The sequence below is a fragment of the Mirounga leonina genome, unplaced genomic scaffold, assembly GCF_011800145.1.
Source record: "Mirounga leonina isolate KUSES-001 unplaced genomic scaffold, KU_Mleo_1.0 Mir_199, whole genome shotgun sequence".
Taxonomy (NCBI): Eukaryota; Metazoa; Chordata; class Mammalia; order Carnivora; family Phocidae; genus Mirounga; species Mirounga leonina.
In genome coordinates, this window is record NW_023270498.1 from 9933690 (window position 1) to 9947679 (window position 13990).

The window sequence follows — 13990 nt, forward strand, 5'->3', positions numbered from 1 at the left end:
CGGTACAGGTGAAAATCACCCCTGAGTCCTTCCAGTTTCTTCTTATTTCCCCTCTTGCTAGGAAAGGGGTGCTGGAAGGTAGTCCGCACATGCATTTTGTCCCCGAGTCCTGTCCCTATCCTGCCCCATCACACTTCTAGCCACCTGGTTCCTAGCAGGTCAAGGGCTTCCAGGAGAGGCTGGGCTCTTCACTTTCTCTGCATCTGTTCCTTCTGACCATGAACCCCACTCCATCAAATGCCCAACATCCCCATGACTCTTCCCTAAGGCTGACAAGCACAAACAGGTGAGTCTGTGTATGCTCCAGGTCTACCACACACAATACCACATCTCTCAAAGACTGTTTCTTCTCAGATGCAGTGGTGATGCTGTCCTCCTCATGGTGCTGTCATCAACATAACAGGATGTAAGAAAGTGGACACAAGGGAAATCAATGAGAGTTCTCACGTTATGGCTCCTTTCACTCAGTTGGTACATGTTCGAGCCCATCTCAGTCCTATTCCCCATGCTTGCACCTTAGAGTCTCTCACTGCCTCCTTGCTGGAGGAGCGCTCGGACATTTTGATCTTCTCTGTCGTTATGAAGACATACCAGAGGACCAGCACCAGTCCAGTGTGCCCAGGGCTGAGAGGCTTCCTGGGACTGGGAACTTTCAGAGCCAAAACCAGGATCCCTCTGAGCAAAGCGGGATGAACTGCTCACCCTACTCTTCAGCCTGCAGACTTTCTCATCAGCTTGTTGAATTTTCTTTTTACAAACACCACAGCCCCCATACGGCAACTCTCCACAGATGCATTCCAGACTATGTCTTCCATGACTCCTCCATTGGCACTCACCAGGTCATGTGGACAGGCCTCCTCTGAGAGTTTCTTCTTCCTTATTTCCATGGCCCCGCTCTTTTGGTTTCTCTGATGCTACAGTTACGATTACTACACAACAAAGGAACCAAAACCTTAACAGCTTAAAACAGCACTGCATTATGATCTCTCAAAGTTCTGTGAGGTGACTGGGTTCAGCTGGACAGCTCTCCCTTGGGGTCTCACATGCTGTTACCATGGATAACAGCTGGGCTGCACCTGTTATCCCCTGGGTGGGGATGGCTGGAGCAGCTGGGCTGGCCAACGATCTTTCCATGCAACCTTACACATGGCCACCTTGGGCTTCTCCTAGCACAGCTGTCTCACAGCTCCAAGAGTGAGCGTTCTAAAGGGTAGGAAGTGGAAGCTACCAGTCTCTTAAAATCTGGGCCTGGAAGTTGGCATAGCATCACTTTAGCATGGAAGCTCGCACAGGAGAAGAGACTTGAATGCCTCCTCTCGAGAGGACTGTCAAGGAATTTGTGGCCATACTTCATCCTGCACACTGGATGATTTCTCTTCCTCCTCCTCCATTTCCTCCCCCTCTTTGTCAGGACTCTGTCCTCAACTCTCACCTATCTCTGCCAGCCCACCCTCACCCCATGCCTTCCTGCCTTTGCAGGTGCTGTCCCTTGCCTGCAATGCTTTCTCTACCACTTGGCCCCCCAACGCCAGCCCTTCCTTCCCACTGGCCCCGTCTGCCAACAAGCTCCTCTTATGCATGGGTGATGATCAACTCTGTACTGCAAAGCTGGGCTGGGTGCTCCTTCTCTTCACTGATACAGGACACAGTAAAAAGTATGTGCTTAGAGATAAGCACATTGTTACCGGAATGCAACAGCCTTGGCAGCCAGGGACCAAGCCTCTACCTCTAGATCTGAGGTCCTGAAGATGAGTACGGTTCCCAGGAGGCCTCTAGCACTCTAGGGTTATGAGAGGCAGGTGAATCTGTATGTTCTTTTATTGACACAGTGACTCAGGTTTACGCCAGAATAGTCTGTCTGTGATAATAGGGCCTGATCATCTATTTGTACTGATTAAGAGCTTTTATCTCATTGGGAGAATCTGACAACTGAGGGCAAGCCTGCTGTGTGTGTCTCCTCACTTGTATGTCTCTGTATGACTTGTTTTCCCACATGGACCTCTGCCTTCCCACTGCCACATTCCCATTGTTTCATTGGCTCTGTTCAGCCAGACCCACTGCACACTTAGATTGGCCTCTCTAGCCCAAACGTTATTACTGTGTGAATATTTCCAACCATTTGACTCTGGTCTGCTAAAGAGTGAGTGATTGTATATTTGGTGATATGGGTTCCTTCCTCTACCATTCCAGGAGCTTTATCTCCAGCAAGATTACTTCTTTTAGGCTTTTAAAGCAAAATGTGAAGGAAATAAGGAAGGAAAGGAGAGCACCGTGAGTGTGAGCTACAATCAGGAGTAGCTTAGTGGAGAAGTTTAGGTGGGAGGAAAACTGGAGGGATTAAGTGGTGAAAGAGGAAAATGAATTTTAGGAGTGTCGTGTGAACTGTACATTCTTTTCTCAAACTTTAAGAAATATAAGAACATAGGCAATATTGAAATTACTTTATGATTGTTGCAGAGTGCAACTTTGACCATGACTTCCCTTTGGGATACTATATTAAACTGGGTGAACAACGGCGTTGTCATGGTGCCCCAGGAATTAGATAATAAAAACAAGATGACATAATAATACGCATGCCCACTGTCTTGCAAATATTTATATGGAGCCATACTTGTTCCTCACAAAAAACCTGTGAGGCCGTGTGAGGGCCGGGTTTATGTTGAGTCTCCCCAAGTAGACTTGAGACTTCTTGAGGGCTTGGAGCCTATGACTCAAATATTTACTGTACTACAAATGGAGACGTCTCCTTGGAAATAACAAATCAGTGATTGAAAATGGCAGCCCCCGGTGCAGTTCTTTGCCATACTGCTAACAGCAGAGCAGTCCTGGTGAAAGTACGTCCACATTCAAATAAAAGGCTGCAACAGTGTGTCACCTGAACCAACTGGACTGTCGACCCGACAAGATCCCTGTGTCTAATCATGGATCTGGGTGGCCTCCCAGCTCCAGCAGGGCTCCTCCTTGCTCTCGTTGCATTGCCGGAGAGGAGAAAGCATGGGCCAGAAATGGTAATGAGGGGAAGCCAGCTAGTTCTCCTGGAGCCCTGCTTTTCCTTCAGTGTCCTTCGGTCTTCAACGCTAGCTGCAAAGCATTTCCCACAGAAAACTCTCCAAATAAAGCCATTCCGTTCACAGTCATCACCATGACACCCACTTGGCCATTCCCTGAGGAGAAATGCCGAGTGGAATGGACGCTGCTGATTTGACCCCTCTCAGAGTGGCACCGCGGTCCCTAATTCAAAGCCTTCTACTTACATAGCAGACGTGGCTCTACCAGACACATCTGGCCCTCGTGGGGTGAATCAGTTCATCTTCATGGGGCTGCCTTATCGGCACTCTACATTAACTTCATTTGATAGATGGAGAGACAGAATGGGCCACACCGGGGTGAGTGTTGAGCCCACATACCTCTTGCTTGGAAGCCCCTTGCCTAAGTGTGGACTGAGAGGCAAATCCTGACCCCCTCCCGCCTGTGTAAATTTTACCTCACCATACTCAATGGGTGTCGTTAAAAACTTACAGCAGGACTAGGTGCTTAGATTTGCTGTTAAGTATAATCAGGGGCCACCGTGTGCTTTTTAACTTCGGGATGATGGATGGAAATGGATTGGCAATGTGCTGATGTTTGAGGGACATTCTTCTGACAAATGCTGGGTGACAGAATCAGCGCAAGCAGTAATCGGGGCGTGACTCTGGAAGTGAGGGCAGAAATGGGAAAAGGCTGAATGTGAGGGGCCGGCGTGGACGTGGGGCAGGACCAGTGACCTGAGCAGGGGCAGGAAACCAAGGCAAGGCAGAGCGGTCAGAAAGGACTGCGGATTTCTGGTTTACACCCAGACAGCTGTGAGAAGGCCACGCTCATGACTGTGACAACATGACACAACTCAAGGAGGTCCCTTTGGGAGAAACTCTTTAGCCGTAATCAGTGGTGGCTGAAGGCACACTACTCTATTCGTCCTGCTAGCGATGGGGAGCTACAGTGAACAGGGAGCTTTTTGGAACAGATCAAGAAAAAGATGCCTTTCCTGTAGAATCATTGCTTCTGGGCAACGCAAGCCCCAGTTTTGAAGGAGTTCTCATAGCAGCACATAATCAGCAAGGGCTGTGGTGACTCCTGAGGCTTGAGTCTGGTCCCCTCTTAGCCTGACTGCATATATTAAAAAACAGTAATGGGGTTACAATAACGATACAACAGTGTAAGATTTGATCAGGATGAGGAAGGCTAAAACTTCACTAGTTCTTTCTTTTGTCAGGGTTAAAATTTGCATCTTTTTGCAGTTCTCAGATCATAGCAATTTTTACTATAGTCAAACAGCCAAGGGCCCACTAGGGAACATTTACGCCAGAGAAAAGGAAACAATTCAGGTTTTATTTCTTCTGCGTTTTATTATGCATGTAACTCCTGGGAGAGTGCAGGAAATATTTGTTTTGAAGTTTCCTAATTTGGTAATACTTCCAAATCTGATTTAGTCAGACCTTTAAAAAAATCATATAAATCAATAGCAATTACCTAATTCTAAATTGAATCATAACCCCAAAGAAATGTACTGTTAGAACATTATAGACTCCAGGTAATCAGTGATATACTTCTACTCTCATAAAAGGAAAAAATTAAAAACAGAAAATAAAAATAAAATAAAAACCTCATTTATTATTTTAATTTAATCCTCAGATAGAAGGAATGGCCTTCTGTTGTATTTCAGCATTTAAAATCTGGCCAATGTGCAACGTTTGTAAAATAATTTTTAATTTTAAGAAGGTATAATTTACCAATTAGATTAATGTGTTTATTACTGTTTAGAGACTGCAAGAGTCTTATTTTCATTAATATCAAAAACTTCTGTAACCTTCTGGATAATGGCCTGGCTTCTGCATTTTTATTATAGCAAGAGGACCTTTGATGCTTTATTACATTAATGAAAGATAGCCATATTAGAACATTTTGTACATTCAACCCCTTCCTATTTGTTCATTTGGCACTTTTTCAATCATACATTTTTGAAAATATCAATTATCTCATTTTAAAAATATAAATTCATAGAGCATATTATATGCAGTTTTAATGCATTCAGACTCCTAAAGCTATAATCCATTATAGCATTCTAATTTATTTGATTTATACGTGTGCCCTGAGTTAATATTCTAATCATTTACAAACTCTACAAACTCAATTAAGTTTTTCTTGATAAATTTTTAGTTTTTGACGAATTATATTACATTTGTAGAGAATAATACATTCTTTGTATCTTGAACACTAGTTTGATGTATTTGCATCCACCATCTCAATTTCACTTTCACCCATTTGTCCAGAGCACTGAGATACTGCCAGTCCAACAGGTATACTGCCAAGTGAGATATTCTCAAGTTTGCACCAGGACATTTGTAAAATGTCATTTTTCTAAAGTGTTCAATTTTTAGTTTTTTGACTATGACTGGGCAAGCCACTGGTTATCCTAGGACATGGCTACTTAACCAAGTCTGAATATACTTTCACTCAATTATGACAATATTTTACATAATTTACAGAGCTGGTTTTATATTATAATATCTTTCTAATGGTACTTAAAGTGTGTCTTCATACTTCTGATGAAGACAATTATATTAAATGGTTTGTTATTTGAATGTACAAAAAATGTTCTATATGTCACAGAAATCTCGAAGAGAACTGCCTCGAAAGGAACAGCCCTATTGCCAGATTAATTTATACACAAACCCCTCTTTTTCACATTAGCTCATAAAATTTCACATTATTCTTAATACTTATTTCCTTGCCCCTAAAAGGACAAATACTTGTAGGATGTGCTCATTCCTGCACCATTTTGAGCTGATACTACATTTTGACCCTACATGGTTTTTTTCTCAATTGGTTAGAACTCCAAAGAAGAAAATAGGTGGACAGTAAAGAAAGCCTCTCCACACAACTTCCAATGTAGATTAGGGCATACTGTCAGCTATTCTGTCTAATATTCATTACTAATGCAAGTTTTTACTTTTTCTGTTCTTACTGCCATTTGGGAAGTCATATTAGGTACCATGAGCTGGAAAGCATCTTTATCCCCAAATCAAGCCCATCTATGTCCTTTATGATAAATAATGCTATTTGTGGGATGGGGAAGATACTGGCATGACTTGGGCAAAGGCGGGCATGCTGGGGAGGATGGAGAAGCAGGGTTGAGGAGTGAGGGGGGTCTTGTTTGGTCTTGGCAGCAGGGCAGAGAAGTTTCAGTTCATGTAGTCAGAAAGCAGAGCCATGAGGCTTTGGGGCAGATGGTATCAGAGTTGAGTTCAAGGCATTTTGTCTGGTATCAAGGATTAGGAGGAGACAAGCTAGAGTCAGGGAGATAAATATTAAGGAAAAGGAAATCTCTTGTTGGGAACTTCATTGTGACTAAACCAAAGTCAAGGGCCCAACCACATCTCATAAAATCATGTCCCCTCTACATCTAACAGTATCAAATCTCCTGACGGTCTACACACTCTACCCGTGGCTAATTAATGCAAAAGAAAGGGGCACTTGTGTCATTTCTAGGAGAGATGCCATAAGCTTCCAATGGGCAGACATTAGACCTTTCCCTTTCAAATCTCTGATCCTTGAAATACAGTAGGTCTTATAAAATGCTTACTGAGTGGATGAATAGAAATGAGAGTGAAGAAAAAATGGGAGCAAAACATGAGCATATAGAGAGCATATAGTTTTTCTTGAATGAGTCAAATGATAATAGACAACTTTAGGTTCCTGGCCACATATGCTTTTCTCTGAGAACTGGATGGTTGGAACAAGGGAGTATTTCATCATTGCCTTTCAGAAGTGCTACACTGAATCCCTGCTCTGAACAAGAAGGTGCAGAAAGGGATTTGTGCATTTAGCACTCTCCAGTACCCAAGTGGGAAGGGAAGGACTTGTAGATAAGAGTAAATTCTGCATTCCTTCAGCTGGTAAACACGAGGCCCACATGGCTATTTCTTTGTGCAATGGGAAATGTACCAGTATGGGGACCTATGAAAAGAATCCTTCTTTAACTGTAAAAATGATTTTTTTTTTCAAAGACAGATAAAAATTTTAGAAAATAGCTCAGTAAAATACACAATGACAAGTTTATACACCCAGAAATATCAGTAGATCAGGCATCAAAGAAATAGGTTGGTGGTAGTAATGTATTATCTGCATCCTGGGGAACTGTGGCCAGAGTCAAAGATCAGGGAAAAGCATGGAATATCCCCAACATGATGGGGCCATGAGCAGAGAGCCTTGAAGAACTGGCTCAAGCAAAGCCAAAACTGGATGATTGGATACAGCAGGGGCAACTATTGCAAAGTTAGAGAGCACCTGGAGGAGCCACAGAGTTAGAAAGTTAAGGGGTCTAAGTCAAAAGGTCCTGAATCCAGAGGCCTATGAATGACCATGAGCCAAACTTCTCTTTGAAACGAAAAGAAATGGCCCCCTGGGCTGGTTTGGATGGCTGTTGCCCAACTGCTCTAGAGCTCACCTTTACTGTTTTTAAGCATTTCATAAATCTATGGCTTTCTAACATGGCACATTTCTAAGGGAATGCAATGCAACAGAACAAAGAACAAAGCAGTTGAACTCTGTTTTATCCCGAGCAACAAGAATGGGAAAAGTACTCACGTTCCACAAAGTAAGAGCTAGCATCAATCTTCCAGATGATCTGGCCCCGATGAGAACCATTGACTCCACGGTTCTTATAGTCCAAAAAGTTTTCTGACAAGACCTCATCTATATTCCCGGGAAAGAAAGAAAGCAGAATAGAAAAATATATCAGCTAACAGCATATTTAGAAAAAAAAAAAAAAGGATATTAATGCTACCTCCAACTCAACAGAAGAAAAAGCACCTGGAATCAGAATCAGAGAGCTAGAAGTATCCTCAGGTACCCCCTGAACCAACCCCTTCGTAATGCAAGAATCTCCTCCCCACTCTGCAATACTCCCAAGATCATCTAGCTAGTTCATGAACACTTCCAAGGACAGAAAATAATTGCTCCTGTGGCTGTCCATTTCACTTTTGAATAGCCCTTACATGTGTGAAATCTGAGTGTGAAAATCTTCTTCCTAAAACTTTCAGTAGCTGGTCTCTATTGGGGTCTGTGAATGAGCCATAAAGAAAACATCCAATCACATTTTCTATTTGGGTCCCAGTCATCATAGGCCCCAACCTCTTCTCCAGCCTGAATACCTATCATCCTGTAATACCCGGGACTCATTCATGAATATATCCATCCATCCTTCATGCACTCATACATTCATTTGTTCGTTCAACAGATATTTGTTGAGATTGAACCATCTGTTATGCTGAGGAAAATGCAAGAGCCATGGATGGGCAAAACCAAGATGGTCCTTTTTGAACGAAAGCTTACAAACAATTGAGGATACAGACTTTAAACACCAAGTAAAGAAATAAAGGTATTATTACAAGTTGTGATGGCGGATAGGAAGGAAAAGAACAGGGTGCTCTGACAGGGAGTTTCAAGGAGGGAGGCCAACAGGGGTTCAGGGAAGCACTGAGGGATAAAGGAGCCACAAGGGTAGAGATGAGGGTGGGTGTGTGGAGGGCAGAAAGAGAGGCCCTGACGTGGTGTCCAGGGCCCAAGTTGAGGGACAGCATGGTGGCACTGAGAGGAGCTTGTGGGGGACTATGTACTTTTCCTTTCCTACTCTTTCTCTGCTCATCACATTGCAACTGTCAATATCCTTCCTACAGCTGGTGTCCAGAGAGGAACACAGCATTCCTGGATAGGACATATCTCTGAAGACCTAGCTGACTTCCTCCTCTCTGGGTCTAGACCTCATGTTTTCAGTGCAGACTAAGACAGGGATATGAATTTTACTTTGATCATCTCTGGGGCCCTGGCAGTTTCCACTTCACCAGAAAGTAACCACTTGAGCTAGATGGATCGGAGGCTGTGGGAAAACCATGTTTAAGAATCCAAATCCACCACAGTGATGGGAGGAATTAAGAGAACTCAGGGGCTCCTGAAGGCAGGCCCCAAGCCCCAGCTCTGCAGAGAGGAGCTCGGTCATGGTTATCCTTTTTGCAACTAAGATACCCTGAGGTTCACGTCCTGCATCTGACAGGACTGGGAGAACAGGCTAGAATGAGATGCAAAGAGGGCAGGTCTTATAGCTAGCTAAAGGACCCAGCTCTCAAGGCCCTTTGTGCCATGCACCAATGGTATCACCTGCAAAGTAGGGGACAGAGTCCTAATAACTAGGGCCTCCCAGTGGAGGATTAAATAAGATAACTGGTCAATGTGCTTGTGACCTGCCGTGTTGATTGCACATTTTTGGCTGTCTCTTCTTTGGCAAAGATGACTGGGCAAAGCACAACAGTCTGCTTCATTAATGGCAAGAACTCTTTGCATCCCTTGGAAAATCACTTGGTTGCAAAATTTGCCAGTCTTAATATTCACAGTGTGTGCTCACAGCCTTGGTTGGGTTACTAAGATGATTACATAATATGTCTTTTACAGTAATTGCCTCATTTCTGCAAAAAGGACATAATATTTTCCTTGCTCCCTAGGTCTTCAGTATAGATACAACGAGTCTCACATCCAGATAGAGATTCGCTTTGTTATGGCAATTCTCTAAGGAGAGGTATTTACTTGAATCTATCCACTCTGATCACCAGAATATTCATTTTAACAGTTACAATCAGGTATCCATGTAAATAATACCTAGAAAGGGGATGTTCATTCATGCATTAGGCAATTGTGTAGTATTTCCTCCACTTTATGCATTGTGTTAAACCATGGGGACACACTGGTAAACATGGTCTATGTTCTCAGAAAGTTTCTAATAAATTTGGGGATTTATTCAAGAAAATAGACAATTTCATTAGATTACAGTAAGTATATAAGAATGGGTTAAATATCAAGGAAGCTCAGGGGCACAGATGAGAAAAGGATGGGGTGAATAGGTGGGAAGACTCTGAAAAGACTAAATGAGGACGGCAAAATAACACACATTTTAAGGAGAACAAGATACATGCTGCTGTACACGTTTAAATGCAACACATTTTAAGAAACCGTCAGTTGGTCCTAATAAATAGCCCATTCTCTTACACTAATAATACCTCGTAACAAATACCACACAAGAAAATAGAATAGTCTATATTCTTGCCTGGACCATCTGTGCTGAGAGGTCAGGTCATTCCCCAGTGGCATTTATTGCCAATTGTTAGAAAAGTTACTGGTCTTAGCTTGGCAATCCAAGTGTATCGTGGGGGTCAGATGCAGAAAAACAGAATCAGTCCAGATAGTTCATGCAAAAGGGGATTTAATGCAGGGAATTAGGTTTTGGAGAAATGGACTCCAGGCTGGGCCTCTGGGAACAGCCCCAGAATAAGAGAGTAACTCCAAGGCCCTGCTTCTGCCTCACTCAGAGAGGGCTCGTGGGAACTGCTGTGTTCAAGAACCTCATAGAGCAGCTGTAGCCAGTGAGCAGAGAGTGCCCAGCCCGCGGCAGAATGAGTACCTGCCACCACCACATTGCTCATGAAGCGAGTGAGCGGACAGCAGGGCATCACGGTAGAAAGCTGAATTTCTCGAAGCCATGCTTGAGGCAGCTACAGGCTAACCAGTAGGAGGAACCCCAGGGTTCACTTCCTCCTTCCTCACCTTGCACAACTGCACCCGACGAAGGGACCAGTGTGCATCTGGAAGATGGTTGCACAGGAGTCTGAAACATGTAAGTTTTTGGGACCAGATTCCGCACTAGAAGAAGGCACTGGAGATGAGAAGAGGTCTGAAATGGACGGTGGGGGCCCAGCCAGACCCTTTGCCACCCCGAGGATTGGCAGTCCCTGGGTCCTATGTCCCAAAGTTCTTTTTTTCATATTCTTTGTCATGGTGGAAGTCCTTTTATGGGAGCAATGTTTGTGTAATTACAGGGATATTTACAGCCCCTTGAGGCAGGAAGGCTAGGCTACCTTAGCAGGTATGTGGTCTTGGGCATCTTATTCAATCCCTCTGTGTCTTTACCTCCTCACTACAACATGGGTATACTATTAATACCAACCTCAAAAGTCTGTTGTGAAGACTGAGTGAATGAAGATAGGTAGTGGTCTTAGAACAGACATCACTAGTAAGTAGGTATTTCTGTTTACAGTCTGGGCTAACAACAGGGCCCTCTACGGCAAAGCTCTATGATTAACATGCAAAACCATTAATAATAACCTGGAACATTAGCTTAGGCCAGTACCATTTAAAGTTTTGTCATTACTCATTTTGTACAGAACACATAGAGATGTATTAAGTTCCTCAAAAAAACATTATACTTGCTGAATGATATTTCTTCTAGCGTGTAAAATCCCACTCCCTGTTCCACAGTCTACAACAGAGAAAAGATCTTTACAGGTTGTTAAAAATTTGTTTCAGAAAGTTCTAGTGAAGTTTACAGAAATAGCACACCTGAGAAACATGAAATGTACTTCTCTTGTCTTCAAAATGAAAAGTGAAGCTATGCTTTCTATACCCTAATCTGTAATAGAAAAGTGTACAACAAAAAGACCATTGCTGTTGAGAACAGCATGGACCACTGAGCACAGAATCAGTTAAAGAGGAGAACTGATCCACTACGTACATCTCCTAAGCCCAACAAAGAAAATGCAACCTGGCTTCCACTTCTCAGAGGAACTCACGTCTTCTGATAATCTAATGGGGGCAAAAACACCCTTGACTGAGAACATCTGGTCTATGATTAAAAGCACTCATCAGGCGCCTGGGTGGCTCAGTCGTTAAGTGTCTGCTTTCGGCTCGGGTCATGATCCCGGGGTCCTGGGATCGAGTCCCACATCGGGACTTCCCTGCTTGATGGAAAGCCTGCTTCTCTCTCTCCCACTTCCCCTGCTTGTGTTCCTGTTCTTGCTATCTCTGTCTCTGTCAAATAAACAAATAAAATCTTAAAAAAAAAAAGCACTCATCATAAGAACAATATAATTTTTAAATTGATAGATCTATCTAATGGAAAGAAGAAAAAAACAAAAGAAACAAAAAGAAAATGCAGTAAAGAATATGAAGAAATGGTAAAAATAAATCTTAATGTTACAGTAAATACAATAATAGAAATGTGCTATTCTGGCCAATTAGAAGCCAGAGACTCCTAGATCAGAATATAAAAGCACACACAAATGGCTACATTTAAAAAAAGAGTTTGAAAATAAAGAAAAGTAAAAGATTAAGCAAATGTGAAGCAGAAGGAAACTGAGAGACTAATCTTAAATAGTTAAAAAAAAAAAGAACAGAATTCAAGGCAAAGAGTAGCACAAGGAACACAGACAGATCTGTAATAATAAACTAAGAAATTGTAGAAGAAAAAGATCATGAACATTTATGTACTTGGTAATTCACATCACCATATACAAAGCATAAAATCTAGAGAAGTGAAGGTAGAGATAGATAAATTAAGATGAAAATTTAAAGATTTTTACTAGCAATTTTTGACACACTCCATTCAAAAATCAGAAGAGACAAAAAAATCAGAATATACCTGATTAAACTTTCTACATATTAAATACACAGGAGAGACAGAAAATCCTTGGTTTGCAAGGTGCCCTATGAACTGAAACTTATATCAGAATTGTGTCCTTGCTTTGCAAGGTTCTTGGAAACTGTTACCATTGTTATCTCAGCTGCTATGGAACTGGGCAGAGTGAGGACACAGCCTTAGGACACAGTTTGGGAATTAAGGTCATTTGCTATCACATACCCAGAGAAGAGAGCTCCCTGACAAGGTAGATCAAGACATGAATTATCGATCAACAGGCAGTAAACGTGCAGTGTCTCATCAATTCTACTCAATGATTCTAGAAGAAAGTTCTGTTTTCCCCTCTATTTTGGAGATCAGGAACCTGGAGCTCTTTCGATGGTACCTGGCTGGGGTCCTACACCTGGCCAGTGGTAGGGCATGATTCTAAACAAGGTCACGCTGTCACTGAAACCACATGATCTTTCCCCATTCTGTGTCACTAGGAGAGAGAATCCTTCATTACACGGTATCGAGCTCATGAACCACTCCATAAAGGAGGGCAGCCAAATGGGATTTCCCCGATAATAGTAACAATGGTGAAGCTACTGTCCCTGCCCCCTCACTGGGTTCCTAAGTGGGGTCGGGGAGCAGGCTACACATCCCCCTCCACATGCAGGTGTCTCACTCTCTCCCCAGTTGTGTTTGCCTGGGAAGCTCGAAGGTCGGAGCTGACAGCATCACAAACCTGGCCTCACGTGGGCATTTCGTTTGTCCGTGGATGCAGAGTGGTCCCTACCTGACACTGTACCAGGATGTGCTGAGCTGACCCTATGGACAGCACAGGGTCTGCCACCAGACCAGGCAGCTCTGTGGCCGTGGGAGCCACGCACTGGCATTACTTCCGCGGCGAAATGACAGATGAAATTAAACCGTCACCTCTAAAATTTTAGGCCTACATCAGTGATTTGATCTTTGGCAAGGCACTGCAAATCTGACAGATACTTTACTAAGGACCTACAAATTATGAGCTCTTAAAGACTCACAGATAATTTTGGATTTGGAAATTATTTCTGAAATGCTATGTTGCCGAAAGTGTTGGCGTTTTGAATTAAATAACTTCACAGTTATATATATGCAGCTACTATGAGAACAAACTGTCAAGTTAGGATTCTAAGATGATGAGCTGTTTACTTTTGTCTTAGTCAAAATGTCATGTTAACACCAGATCTGATTCATTTCTAGAGTTTCACGACATTCGATGCTGCTGACCACTCCTTCCTTCCTCCACCGCCTTCTCTTGACTTCTGTGACGTGGTCTCCTAGTTTGGTCCTAAGTCTCCATCCCTCCTCCACCTCCTTTGTGAGTGCATCCTCTGCCCGTGTCTCCGACAGAGGCCTTCTGGTGCTCTTTTCTACACAACCCACAGTGACCTCATCAACCCTCGGGGTGCCAATTACCCCAAACCTCCACCCCCAGCCCGGATCTGGGGCTGAGCTCCAGATCCACCC

General features: G+C 43.2%; 1 protein-coding gene across 3 annotated transcripts in view; it reads right to left on the bottom strand.

Moving 5' to 3' along the window:
• The window catches only part of HECW1 (HECT, C2 and WW domain containing E3 ubiquitin protein ligase 1), a 434723-nt gene that overhangs the window by 216207 nt on the left and 204526 nt on the right, over nt 1-13990 (bottom strand). For all 3 annotated transcript variants that reach the window (XM_035026508.1, XM_035026507.1, XM_035026506.1), the window contains one exon: nt 7627-7734. In XM_035026508.1, the coding sequence (XP_034882399.1) occupies nt 7627-7734 (108 nt within the window). The remainder of the gene's footprint in view (nt 1-7626; nt 7735-13990) is intronic.